This window comes from Rhinopithecus bieti, unplaced genomic scaffold (genome assembly GCF_001698545.2).
Source record: "Rhinopithecus bieti isolate Rb0 unplaced genomic scaffold, ASM169854v2 scaffold_42380, whole genome shotgun sequence".
Taxonomy (NCBI): domain Eukaryota; kingdom Metazoa; phylum Chordata; class Mammalia; order Primates; family Cercopithecidae; genus Rhinopithecus; species Rhinopithecus bieti.
Genome location: NW_016818327.1, coordinates 637,884 through 650,867, shown reverse-complemented (window position 1 = coordinate 650,867; position 12,984 = coordinate 637,884). Strand labels below are relative to the sequence as shown.

General features: G+C 36.6%; 1 protein-coding gene across 1 annotated transcript in view; it reads right to left on the bottom strand.

Moving 5' to 3' along the window:
- Positions 1 to 2,781: 2,781 nt before the first annotated feature.
- Positions 2,782 to 12,984, bottom strand: part of AASS (aminoadipate-semialdehyde synthase) — a 75,526-nt gene continuing 65,323 nt past the window's right edge. The window contains exons 18-23 of the mRNA XM_017856931.1: positions 12,482 to 12,649; positions 7,918 to 8,013; positions 6,012 to 6,127; positions 5,281 to 5,369; positions 4,242 to 4,418; positions 2,782 to 3,014 (exon numbers count right to left, since the gene is read on the bottom strand). Coding sequence (XP_017712420.1) covers positions 2,896 to 3,014; positions 4,242 to 4,418; positions 5,281 to 5,369; positions 6,012 to 6,127; positions 7,918 to 8,013; positions 12,482 to 12,649 — 765 coding nt within the window. The 3' untranslated portion in view covers positions 2,782 to 2,895. The remainder of the gene's footprint in view (positions 3,015 to 4,241; positions 4,419 to 5,280; positions 5,370 to 6,011; positions 6,128 to 7,917; positions 8,014 to 12,481; positions 12,650 to 12,984) is intronic.

Genomic DNA, 12,984 nt, shown 5'->3' with positions numbered 1-12,984 from the left:
TTTTGATTGTTTTCAAATAGCAGGAGATGTTTTCTCAACTGTCACATACCTCACACGTAGTACCTGCTTCTTTCAAGGGCAGAATTAGTTTCACGTGCCAGGATATGAGCACAATTTGTGAAGTTTAAACAGGTGCTTACTTTGTATCTCTAAAGGCAAGAGATTTTTTCCCCAAGAAGCAAATAAACAAATTGTATTTGTAATTTAATTTTTATAACAACTTGAGATAAAATCCACATACCACACAGTTCAAACATTCAAAGTATACAATTCAGTTGGTTTTTAGTATATTCAGAGTTGTGCCACCATTACCACAATCAACTCTACAATGTTTACATCACCCTAAAAAAGAAACCCCATACTTATTAGCAGTCACCCCATTTTCCTCCCCAACCCCTCAGTCTAAGCAACCACTAATCTACCTTCTCTTTATATGTATTTGCCTGTTCTGGACATTTCATATAAATGAAATCATATAATATGTGGCCTTTCAGGTCTGGCATTCTTCACTTGACATATTTTCAAGGTTTTTCCATGTTGTGGTGCATATCAGTACTTCATCTCTTTTTTATTGCTGAATAATATTCCTTGTATGGATATGCCATATTTTGTTTATTCACTTGTTAGTTGATGGAAATTAGGGCTGTTTCAATTTGGGGCTATTATAAATAATGCTGCAAAAACATCTGTGCACAAGTTTTTGTGTAGACATTTGTTTTTATATCTCGTGGGTATCCAACAACAGTGGATGAGGGTTCCAATTTCTCTGCATCCTCACCAACACTTGATATGATCACTTTGATGATGTATCTATTCCAGTGAGCATAAAGTGATATCTCATTGTAGATCTCATTTGCATTTCCCTGATGGCTAATGATGTTGAGAATATCTTCATGTGCTTATTTGCCTTTTGCATATCTTCTTTGGAGAACTGTTAATTCAGATCTCTTGTTGATTTTTAAAAATTGAATTATATGCCTTTTAATTATTGTTGTAACAATTCTTTATACATTCTAAATACAAATTCCTCCCTTAACTAATACATGATTTTAAAAAAAATTCTTTCACTCTGTGGGTTATATTTTGCTTTCTTGATATTGTCCTTGGAAACACAAATGTTTTAATTTTAATTTACCTATTTTTTTCTTTTGTTGCTTGTGTTTTTAGTGTCATTTATTTAAGAAATCATTGCCTAATTCAAAGTCAGAAAGATTTGCACCATGCTTTCTTCAAAGATACTTATAGTATTAGCTCTTATGTTTAGATCTTAAGTCCACTTTCAGTTAATTTTTATATGCAATATGAGGTAGGAGTCCAATTTCATTATTTTGCATGTGGATATCCATATTTCCAAGCACCATTTAATGAAAAAAGACTATTTTGCCCCCATTGAATTATCTTAGCACCATTTTCAAAAGTCAGTTTACCATAAATGCCGTCAATATTTCTGGACCCTCAATTATATTAGTATTTTATTCTTTCTGATGCTGTCAATTTTTTTTTTTTTTTTTTTTTTTTTTTTTTTTTTTTTTTTTTTTTTTTTTGAGTCAGGGTCTAACTCCTAACTCTGTCATCCAGGCTGGATTGCAGTGACCCAGTTATAGCTCACTGCAGCTTCAAACTTTGGGGCTCAAGCCATCCTTGCACTTCAGCCTCTGAGTAGTTGAGACCACAGATGCATGTCATCACATCCAGCTGGTTTTTGTTTGTTTGCTTGTTGTTGTTGTTGTTTGTAGAGAAGGGATCTCACAATTTCCCAGGCTGGTCTCCTGGCCTCTAGCAATTTTTCTGCTTCAGACTCCCAAAGTGTTGGGATTACAGTCACGAGCTACCAAGCTTGACCAATGTTGAAAATTAAATTATTTTCTTAATATCATTTTTTATTCATTGATACTATATCAAAAGATAACCAATTTCTGTATATTTAATCCTGTATCCTGTACCTTTGCTGAATTTATTTATTAGTTCTAATGTTTTGTTTTTGTAGATCATGTCATCTCCCATCTCTATTTAGTTACACTTCTTCCTTTCCAATCTAGATGCCTTTTATTTTATTTTCTTGCCTAACTGCCCTTTCTTGACTGTCCAGTACAAGTTGAATAGAAATGGCCAAAGAAGACATCCTTGTCTTGTTTCTGATCTCAGGGGGAGATAATCCAGTCTTTCACCATTAAGTATGATGCTAACCATGGGTTTTTCATAGATGCCCTTTATCAGGTTGAGGAAGTTTCCTTCTGTTCCTAGTTTATTGAGGGTTTTTTATTTTACATTTTTTACTGTAAAAGGGTGTTGAATTGTGATAAATACTTTTTCTGTGCCTAATGAAGTGATCTTGTAAATTGTAATTTGATCTTATCTATTCTCATTTCCAAACACTCAAGAGAAAACTATAAGGAACTACATTTACAAAATAAACCACAACTTTATAAAAGGGCATAAAATAGCATTTTGGCAAAACTTACAAATAGGTAATCTAAAGGTATCTAACTGGATCAATTTTAAAATACAAAATATAACATAAAGTTATATTTTATATAACTTTTATATAGGAATTTTTTTCTGACTAAAAAAGTAAAACTTTATCTGCTGGTTATAGGAAAATATGTTCTTGTAAGAAAACTGTGGCATAATAAATTAACAAATAGCACAATCATCACTTTCACATACATATTTATAAAATACAGGATAGAATTATTAAAATTCTCTGTTAGTGGCTGACATCTCCTGTTCCAAACATTTCCATATTAAAATACAGATTTATAGTTCAAAAACTACATTGTGTTAACCAAAACATATTATGCTTTATACTTTAAAACAGCACATTAGCAAACCCATTTATCACACACGTTCAGAGCTGTATTGCCTGGGAAGAAAAGAACAAAATATAATTCCCAATTATGGTTTAATTGTACTCTGTGTAGTATATATAATGCCTTCTGCTTTAATTCGCTCCAATATTGGTCCATAGATCTCCTTTGAAAAGGGCCCCATGAGGCCTTTGGCTCCAATTTCACCTGGAAGAAAATAAATGTGTAATTACCATTTTAAAGGTAGTGTCAGAGGTTAATTTCCCCATCAGGAGTCTCCACAAAGAAGCAAACTCAGAGTCAATGAATTCTTGGAGGCCTAGGCATTTTTTAAGTAGCTGCTTAAAAATGTCCCTTAGTAAATTATTACTTAGGCAACACTTTGAAAGGAAAAGGAGTTAATTTTAGATTGAAAGCATAGGCAGACCTAGGGATATTGTCAGATTTTGTACACTTAACTGCATTAATTACTGCCAGGACAATCAGAGAATAAAGTAAAGTAAGAAGTAAAGTCAATCTGACTGGTCAGCTTAACTTGCTAATGTCATTTTTTAAAAAAGGCAAGACACCAACAGAATGAGTTGTAACAAGTTTGATTATATGGGCACAGGCACCTGTCAGCATGACTGAAACATAGAACCTGGGCACTCTCACTAGAGGCCACAATGACCCCAACTTTTGTCACTTATTTCTTCACTGATTCCTCAATAACTAAGTTGGTCATTTATTTTGACATTAGCTGATACGCTACTATACATTTTTTTCATTATTTCACATTTATATGCTTTGATATTTTCTACTCCCCTCATTCTTTCTTGAGAGCCAAACAGAGACAATGCTTATTGAATGTCTATGTGATCTTCTAGGGAGAGTGGAGAATTGAAATTTGTATTCGTTTAGCCTAAAATATTTACTGAGTACTAATAATATGCTGAGATATGAAGATTAATAAAACTTAACCTATATTCTTGAGAATCTGAAGTGAATATCTTTTTCTATTTTAGAGTTATCACTCCCAATATGGCAAAAACCAAAGAAAGAAAGGAAGGAAGTGACCATTCCCTGGGGACCCCTCTATGTGGCAGCAGCTTTATGTGTTATATCAGTTAGTGTCACAACAACTCTATGAAATAGAGATGGCAATACCCACTTTAAATATGAGGAAACTCTTGCTCAGAGGTGCTGAGTAACTTGCAGCCCATCACTCAGCCACCTTGTAATTGAGCTGGAGCAAAAATCAGGTCTATCTCCAAAGTCCCCATGCATTACTCACCAAAAGGGGCCCTCCCAGGCAGTCCACGCTTGGATCTTCTAAGATGGCTCACTTTTAGTGAATGCCTGTGTTACACTCAAAAGCAATTACTTGATGTCCAGGCACCAAATCACTTGGAGGTGATACGGAAACAGGCTCATGCCTCAAATGAACAGACTTACCGTCAAGCAACATTTTGGCTGCCATGGCGGTGGGTAACCCCACGGTTTTAGCCATGGCTGAAAAGCCATTGATGTCCCCATAAGCCACAAGATCAATCGTTTTATTTTCTAAATGTCCAGAAGGATGTCTGATTCCAAAGCTGTCTCTCATCACAATCATATCTTTTTCTTCAGGACCTTAAAACAAATAAAGATAAGTGAAAATGCCACTATCGTTACAACTCGAATATCGTCTACCATCTCCTCCTCCTGCCCTTCTGGTTTTAAAAGTTTTCCCTCCTTTTATATATGATCACTGGACAATTATTTACACAGCTTTTTAGCCCAAAGTCAAAGTGAAAACCTCAAGGAAATTAGAACTCTGATTGCATTCCTTTATCTGGGATGGTATCACCGTATCCTGTTTACAGACACAAAGGCACTGCTTTAGAGGCCTTTTAGTGTTCTCCAAAAATGCTTCTTAGGCATTTGCCTAATGCATTAAAAAAAAAAAAAGAAGTAATGCCGGGCACGGTGGCTCATGCCTGTAATCCCAGCACTTTGGGAGGCTGAGGTGGGCAGATCACCAGGTCAAGAGATGAAGACCATCCTGGCCAACATGATGAAACCTTGTCTCTACTAAAAATACAAAAATTAGCTGGGCATGGTGGTGCACACCTGTAGTCCCAGCTACTCAGGAGACTGAGGCAGAAGAATCTCTTGAACCTGGGAGGCAGAGGTGAAGTGAGCCGAGATCACGCTACTGCACTCCAGCCTGGTGACAGTGCAAGACTTCATCTCAAATAAATAAATAAATAAATAAATAAATAAACAGTAAAACTATGTTTTCCTTTCCCATAATAACTATCTTTATTTTTACTTAATAATTCTCAAATTCTTCTCCCTGGAAAAATGTCCAATTGCCCTTTTCATTATATCATATCTTCCCATTCCGGCTGCTTGGTGCCAACCTTCCAATACGATTATCTGCACTGACTTATGATTCTTATGATCTTATGATTCTTCTTCAGGTATATTTAGCTAACACTTCAGAGCCTACCATAGGAAAGCTTCATGACCAAATGCTTGGAGAGGGCATCCACAATGGATTCTGCCTGAGGGACTTCTTCATCCCCAAGTAAGCCCAACCTGAAAAGCACAGGAGATGGCTGCATTAGTTCAGGTCCTATACATGTTCTCATTTGGGAAGCAAAAGGGAGCTCTTTGAATTTAATCTTGAAAGGGCAGAATTACAAGATGGTAACTCAAGTTGTAGGATTTTCCTAAAGTGTAAAATAATAACAATATCAATGTTTTAACCTTCAGAATCATCTCCAGACTCACCAAGGCACTACTCCCCGGGGCACGGCAGAGATGTGCATTGTAATCCCATGTTCTTACAAAGCTCTTTATGAGATTAACCTAGATGTTAGTTCTCCAGCATTAAGTATACCAGCAGGATGCCACAGCAGTCATATGAAAGAATGTTTTAACATAATATTCTCTGACTACTCAGAATCTCCTACAGGAAAGCAAAAATACCCCACTACGCTTGGGAACTGAGTGATAAAGTGTTTCCAGATAAGTATTTATCAAATTATAATTGCCATAGAGCTCCTTTTTTTATCTATTGTCTGTGACCACATGAACATGGCACATGATAATCTCTCTACCCACATTAGAGCAACAAATTAATCAAAGACAAATGTAAAATATTTAACTTTTTTTTAGTAGAAATTTACTATCATTGATCCAGTATATTTTGCTCTAAGTTGAGTGGTGGGTGCCTACCATTCAACAGCCTCCAACTGGGTATTGTCTCCTCCTAGTTTCTTAAGAACAGCTTCCTTCAACACATCATGCTCAGAGGAGGGTGAAATCCCAACCAGGTCACAGAGGAGTTGTTTCTGGTTAGAAAAATAAAGACAAAATTTCTAAGTCCCTAATAATTTTTTTTTAATTAACTGAAAAATTATCCTACTAAAACACTGAACTTCAAATACACCTCAAATTTTAAAATTAAAAATAATTGGAAACAGGAAATTGTAACACATACACATACATATATGCATCTGCATACCTACACATCAATAAATAGCTGCTATTCCAAAATGATACTTCACCAATAAAAATGGGTTCTAAGATCAACTCAATACAAAACAGATGGTGTGCTTCTTACTAGCACATTCCCTGTCTTTGTATATCCTCTCTATCACTATTTTTTTTGCCCATTCTCCCCCTACCCTCCAGCAGTCCATTTTGACCAGGATGAAGTGGAAAAGGCTTACTGCAGTGGTTGCCAGTAGCAACCCAGGTTCTTTTGTAGGTTCAAGAGATAAGAAAGACCTTGCAGTTAATAAAATCTCAAAGGAAGAACATGTAAACAGTAGCCATAGTTTTTTCTACTTTCAAAACAAGACTTTTTCTAGGCTCCCAAAGGAAATGCTATGCTCTAGATCAGGAGTGAACCAACTGGTTCACAGACCAAATTTGGCTCACTGTGTTTCATTAAATAAAAAGTTTTATTGAAACACAGTCATGCTCATTGGTTTATGTATCATCTATGGGAGAAGTGAGTGGTACTGACAGAGACCGTGTGGCCCATAAAGTCTAAAACATTTATAACCTGATCCTTTACAAAAAAGACCATCCCTAAGAATGTCTGCACCAACCTTCTCAAGCCAGCTGCCTCAACCCCAGGTTCTCTCTGCAGATATTTATTCACTCCTACCCAACAAGTAAATTTATGGAAGGTAAAACTTAAGATTGGAAAGGTTCACAAATGCACACACAAAAAAATGAATGTAAAAGCATCATAAAGAAATGATGAATGCTTAAGGTGGTAGATACTCCATTTACCCTGATGAGGTTATTACACATTGCATGCCTATTTCAAAATATATCATGTCCTCCATAAATACATACACCTACTATGTACCCATAAAAAATTAAAAAATTAAAAAAAATTTTTTTTAATGAAACTAGCTAGCAAGAATACTAAAACTTTTTTTTGAGATTTAATAGAATTAGCAACATTGGTCCTTTTCTCCTTGTGATACATTTCTGGCATTTCTATTGGAATATGGGCACACTAGTTTAAGTTGAATGACCAGCTGGTAATGAGTTAATTCTGAGCAGTTAGTGGAAGCTCTACTTCACATTCAGTTCCAAGCCTCCAAAGTTCATTCCAACTCCGAGGCCTTAAGATTTTGGTAGAACAAAAGATAGACGCATAAGCTTGGTAACTGAAAATCAAAACACTCATAGTTCTAAGTAACCACATGAGAGTATTGACAAGATTTGGAGGTTGGGAATCTAGTTCTGTAATACACTAGTAACTCTCCTGGATTCTCACTTTCAGGAAGCCCAAGTGACTTCCATCACTGCGTCACCACTTAGACGACTGGAAGAGCTCAGAGCTTAATGCAGAGAGCAAATGCATCTCTTATCACAGCTCAAGGAGCAGTTAAATGATGTAAGTTGCTGCAGGAAATAGGCCTGATATGTGTCAACCCCACACCCTCTCCATTCTTCCACAACAGTGAAGGGAAAGGGGGCTTCAGAATTAGGATTTATCTTCCTGCTCATAAGCTAATAAATGGGTCCTTTCATTGACCCAAAGCAGAGTTCACCCCCGATCATTTCAGAAGGTATTTCTGAAGAGGAGCAGATAGAACGTAATTCCAGAGTCACTCACCCAGGTGAGAAAGTTGGCCTCAGGTCTAAAGGCAGGAAGTGCTTCTCTGTTTATAAGACCTAATTTTACAAATCCATTCAAAGCTTTCATATATCCCTGAAACAAGAATTAATAAGCAGTATATAAAATGTTTCTCTTCCAATGAAAAAATATAAAATATTTTTGAAAAGAGGGATCTATCCTTGTAACTAATTTAGAAAATAATTGTTTATATTATGATATGAGTGCTACAACTCTTTTAGAATTTGCCTAGCCAGGTTTTCTCATCTTTACTAGAAACCCCTCCCCACAACCCACCAAAAAAAAAAAAAAATTATATTGAGGATATAGATACAACCAATTTCAAGCTCAAACTGAGATCAATAGTGTCATAACAATTCCACTGGTTTACATAAAAGACTTTGCAAAATGTAAGTCTTTACTTCTGTTTCTGGGTAACATGTGAATGAAATTTTCTGGCAGCATATGGGCAAATTTTCTTATGTGTTATATGCTATCAGCTCAGCAGAATATTATTTAATAGAACAGTCAGTTGAGCTCTTTCTTATAATGGAAGGAGGAACTTGTAAGAATATCCTCCTCAAAAGCAGATAATCCAATCTACTGATTAGAGCCACTACCCCCAAGATATATGGAGAGAAGAAAAGAGGTAGGAATCAGAGAGATTTTCTAAGATATGATGACATCACCACTCTGATAAAAATTCCTCATATATCTTTCATTGTCTTCAAAGCAAACCTGAGGTCCTTGGTATAGTATATAAAACCCATCACAATATGCTCATCTAACCTAACTCACAGATCTCCACTTTCACTATTCCCCAAATGTGCTGTGTTCTTCCAGAAACCAGGGCCTCTGTATATGCTGCTCCTGTAACTGGAACGTGTTGGCCACACTTCTTCATTTATGAAATGTTTTCTCCTCCCTTCAGACCCAGTTTAGCACCTCTTCTGAGTCCCCTAGGTGAGTGGGCACTCCCTTCTTGTAGCATTTTGTATATATCTTTATCATGGCAATTAATACAGCTTCTAATTAATTGTCTATTCAGCTGCTGTACTGTAGGTATTGAAAGGAGGGAAATAATATCTTTATATTATATTATATTATGTTATATTATATTTTATTTGTGTGCATATTCTTCATCCCAATGCCCACTTTGGGGCAGATAAGTCAAGCAAATAATGCCTAGTCCATGGTGAGCAAAAATGCATCACCACTGACGAAAAAACTGTAGAAGAGTATTATATTAATAGGTGCTAGGTTAGAGGAAAACATAGCTGTGGGAGCACAAAAGAAGGGGAACTCACATAGATGGGGCTGGGTGGTTCAAGGGGAAGGAGTTAGGGAGGATACCATAGGAAGGTATTCAACATTATTGAACATTCCAATCCATTATTCAGCATTCCAATCCCCTAAAAGAGAACAAATGGCTGGATAAATAGATTATGAATAATAGATGAAGTGAAGAAAGACCATAATGTTTATTCTCCAGTGTGCAAGTGGGAAGCAAGGTGAGAGGGCTACGATAAGAAATTTTGCAGCTGCTATAATTACTGCTCAAGCAGAGAGAGAGAAAAGAAAAGAGAGAGAGGGAAGTAATTCTAGGGAGCAACAGAGTTTTTAAAATATAAAATAGTTCCTGTAACCATCAGATATTTCACTACTGAATGTTTGGTCAACTAGCAATTTTCACATTTCTAAAGGTTATATTGTTCAAACTGTTTAAAGGTTACTAAAAAAAGAATTCTCATATGCTCTAATCCAAATGCAAATATACCTCAAAGAGGAGAAACAGAAAAGTGTTATCACTAGCTTGTTTAGCTCACTTCTGGGACCTGTTAGGTGCTAGAGATCCCTTTATCCAACATCTAAAATGCTGATTTCTGAGCTATTTATTAATCTCAGAAATATATTTTTATGCTGACCCCTAGAAATGAATTTATTTTATGTATTCATTCATCAATAAGCATTTCGCAAACTGCTGCCATTTGTCAGACTTGTGCTAGGGACTGAGGCCACAGAGTGAAAAAAAATGCAGTCCCATCTATGCAGAAACTGCAGTCAACAGAAGGGTCAGATAAGTCAAGCAAATAATTCCTAGTCCATGGTGCGCAAAAATGCATCACCACTGATGACTAAACTGTAGCAGAGTATTATATTAATAGGTGCTAGGTTACAGGAAAACATAGCTGTGGGAGCACAAAAGAAGGGGAACTCACATAGATAGGGGTGGGTGGTTCAAGGGGAAGGAGTTAGGGAGGATACTATAGGAAGGTGCTATTAAGCTGCATCTAGAAGGACAAGCAGGTGACAGGCAGGCAGGGAAGGACAGTAGCCAAGGCCTCTTTGTCATATTTGAGTGACGGTATCTCATCTCCAATACTGGAAAGAATGTTAGGGTTACTGAAGGGTTGCTGGCATTGTCAAGGATGGTGGCCCTCATGATTATGAACACTGTGACATCTTCCATCATCAGAATCTGTGGGGATGGCTCCCACTTGCACACCTTGTTGAGACCTTTATTCAATGTTTAAATCTATTAAAATCCTTCATTCCAGGATCTATATGTTTGTCAAAAGACTATACTGAAAGCTATATATCCTAACTGCTGGCCAAAAAAAAAAAAAAAAAAAAAAAAAAAAAAGTTACTACTCATATTCTTTGAACAAATTGAAGAAAAGAGATGAAGAAATCTGCCAGAGCTAGGGATAGTATGCATGAGTTCAGACTAGAATTTCTACTGTGCCTAAAGGTTGGTAGAAGAGCCACAGCTCCTAGATCTCAGTAGGACATTATCATTGATGTCTCATTTGATTTCTGGACAATGAAAAAGTCATATTCATGGAGTACAAGCACCTGCTCTCTAGGAGCTTACAATCTCTTTTGGGAGACAAGAAAAATATACATAAAATTATAACTTAAAATGCTGACAAGTAAATGCTAAGTGCCCATGCAGTAACAGAAGCTCTCAAGAGTAAGAAATATAGTGGTTGTTTTCTTTTTAAGAACAGATAGGTGGGTGAACCTGGAAGACATTATGCTAAGTGGAATAAGCGAGACACAAAAAGTAAAATGTTGCATGATCTCACTTACATGCAGAATCCTTTTTTTTTAAGAAAGTAAAATATGCAGAGAGAGAGAATAAAACCGTGGTTACCAGGGGCAGGGTTGCAAAGAAGAAAAGAAGAAGGCCTGAAGGAGTATGATACAAATACTTGGAGGAAAATTTCCAGGAAAAAGGACCAGCCAGCAAAAAAAGGTAAGAGAGTGACAGAAAAGCAGACACAAGATTGAAGAGTCATCACTGACAGGTCCATGTGCCTTACATCTTCCAGTTAAAAAGATACTCAGAGAATACTAGATAACACACATGAGACTAATCCCCTCTCTGACCTTAGCCAGGAAATCTCACAAGACAGACAGATTTGCAGCCAGGTCTCTGATCTTGAGAGATGCATGTATTTTAGGTATGCTGGTTACATAAGGTTGAGTCGAGTCCCCTGTGGCCAAATTCATGGGCATCCAGAGCCTCAGAATATGGCTTCACTTGAAGGTTTGCAGATAGAATTAATTAAGGATCTCAATATGAAGTCAACCTGGATTTAGGGTGAACTCTAAGTCCAATGACTAGTGCCCTAATAAGAAGGGAGGCAACACAGTGAGACACACAGAAGAAGGTGATATGGAACTGAGGCACAAATTGGATGGGTGTTTCTCAAAGTCAAGCCTCCAAAAGGCACCAACCTTACTAACACACACCTTGATTTCAGACTTCTGACCTCCTGAATGGTGACAGAATAAATCCCTATTGTTTCAAGCTACCCAATTTGTGATATTATGCTAGAAAACTATTAAACCAGTTGTCTTGATTTGGTTACACTTGTAACTGCTTTATTTGTGATCAATAAATGTGTAATGGACATTTGCGTTTATGCTCCTAGAATGTACTTCCCATTTTGTGGTTTAAAAACATTTTGGATTTGCTCTGGGGAGGCCCCTTTAATCCTGTCTGTTTCGTCCACCCCAGTCCCCGTTTTTTAATGACATTGACTGCATCTCCAGTTCTAGGGACATATAACATAGGCCAAAGTAGATGAGCACATTTTATCCCACTGACCTTAGGGAGCTAATGAGACAAAAATCGTATTTTTGGCTATTAGAATGGTATCATTTTTTATTCCCACTGAATTTGATCCTGAGAGCCTGGGGGTGCTGCCACAACTCTGCCATTGTGTAGCACTTCAGACTCCAGTGAATACTGGAAAGAAGAGCCGAGAGGTTACGAGAAATCAGGTCCTGGGGAAGTCACTTGACCTCCAACTCTCACTAAGCCTAAAGCCCTGCCTGTCCCCAATCCTAATGAGTCAATTAATTATCTTTTTGTTTTGAGGTGAGTCTCCTAAAATATTCAATCATAAGATTTCTGAAAAAAAAAAAAAAAAAAAAAAAACAGACTCCAACTTGGTTTATCATCTTAATTATTTTGACTACTAAGAAAAGTTAAGTGTACACATCACTTACATCAAAACTGGCAACATGTTGAATCTAAAGTCCATCTGCTTACCTTATATCTCAGTGTCCCCCGCAACAAAGTGTGAGCAGAAGAAATGCCATAAATCTCAGCATATTTCGTACTGTCTCTGTTAGGATAGCCTTCCAAATTTAATCCTGGGAAAAAATCCATGGACGTAACGACATCAAGAAAGGAGATGCCCCCTGCAACATTCACAACCTGAGGAACATTGAGAAGGCACAGAAGGGGTTACAGTTGTTCCTTTCTTTTAGGGCTTCCCTGCATTCTATGGACAAAGAAAGCAATAGAACTTTGAAAAAAAAATAATGAAACCACCATAATCATTATCCCATACTTAAGCTGTTCTACTAATATCATAATTCACAAAGCAATTCTTCTCTCAAGCTTTAAAATTTGACTCTAAAACATTTAGTTTTTCTAAACATAAGGTCTTATTTTCAAGTTTTTTCCTTCCCCTGGATAAAACGGCACTAAATTATTTCCCACTAGAATTTGCCTTTTAAAAAATATAAATATTAGAAAAAAATTTTTAA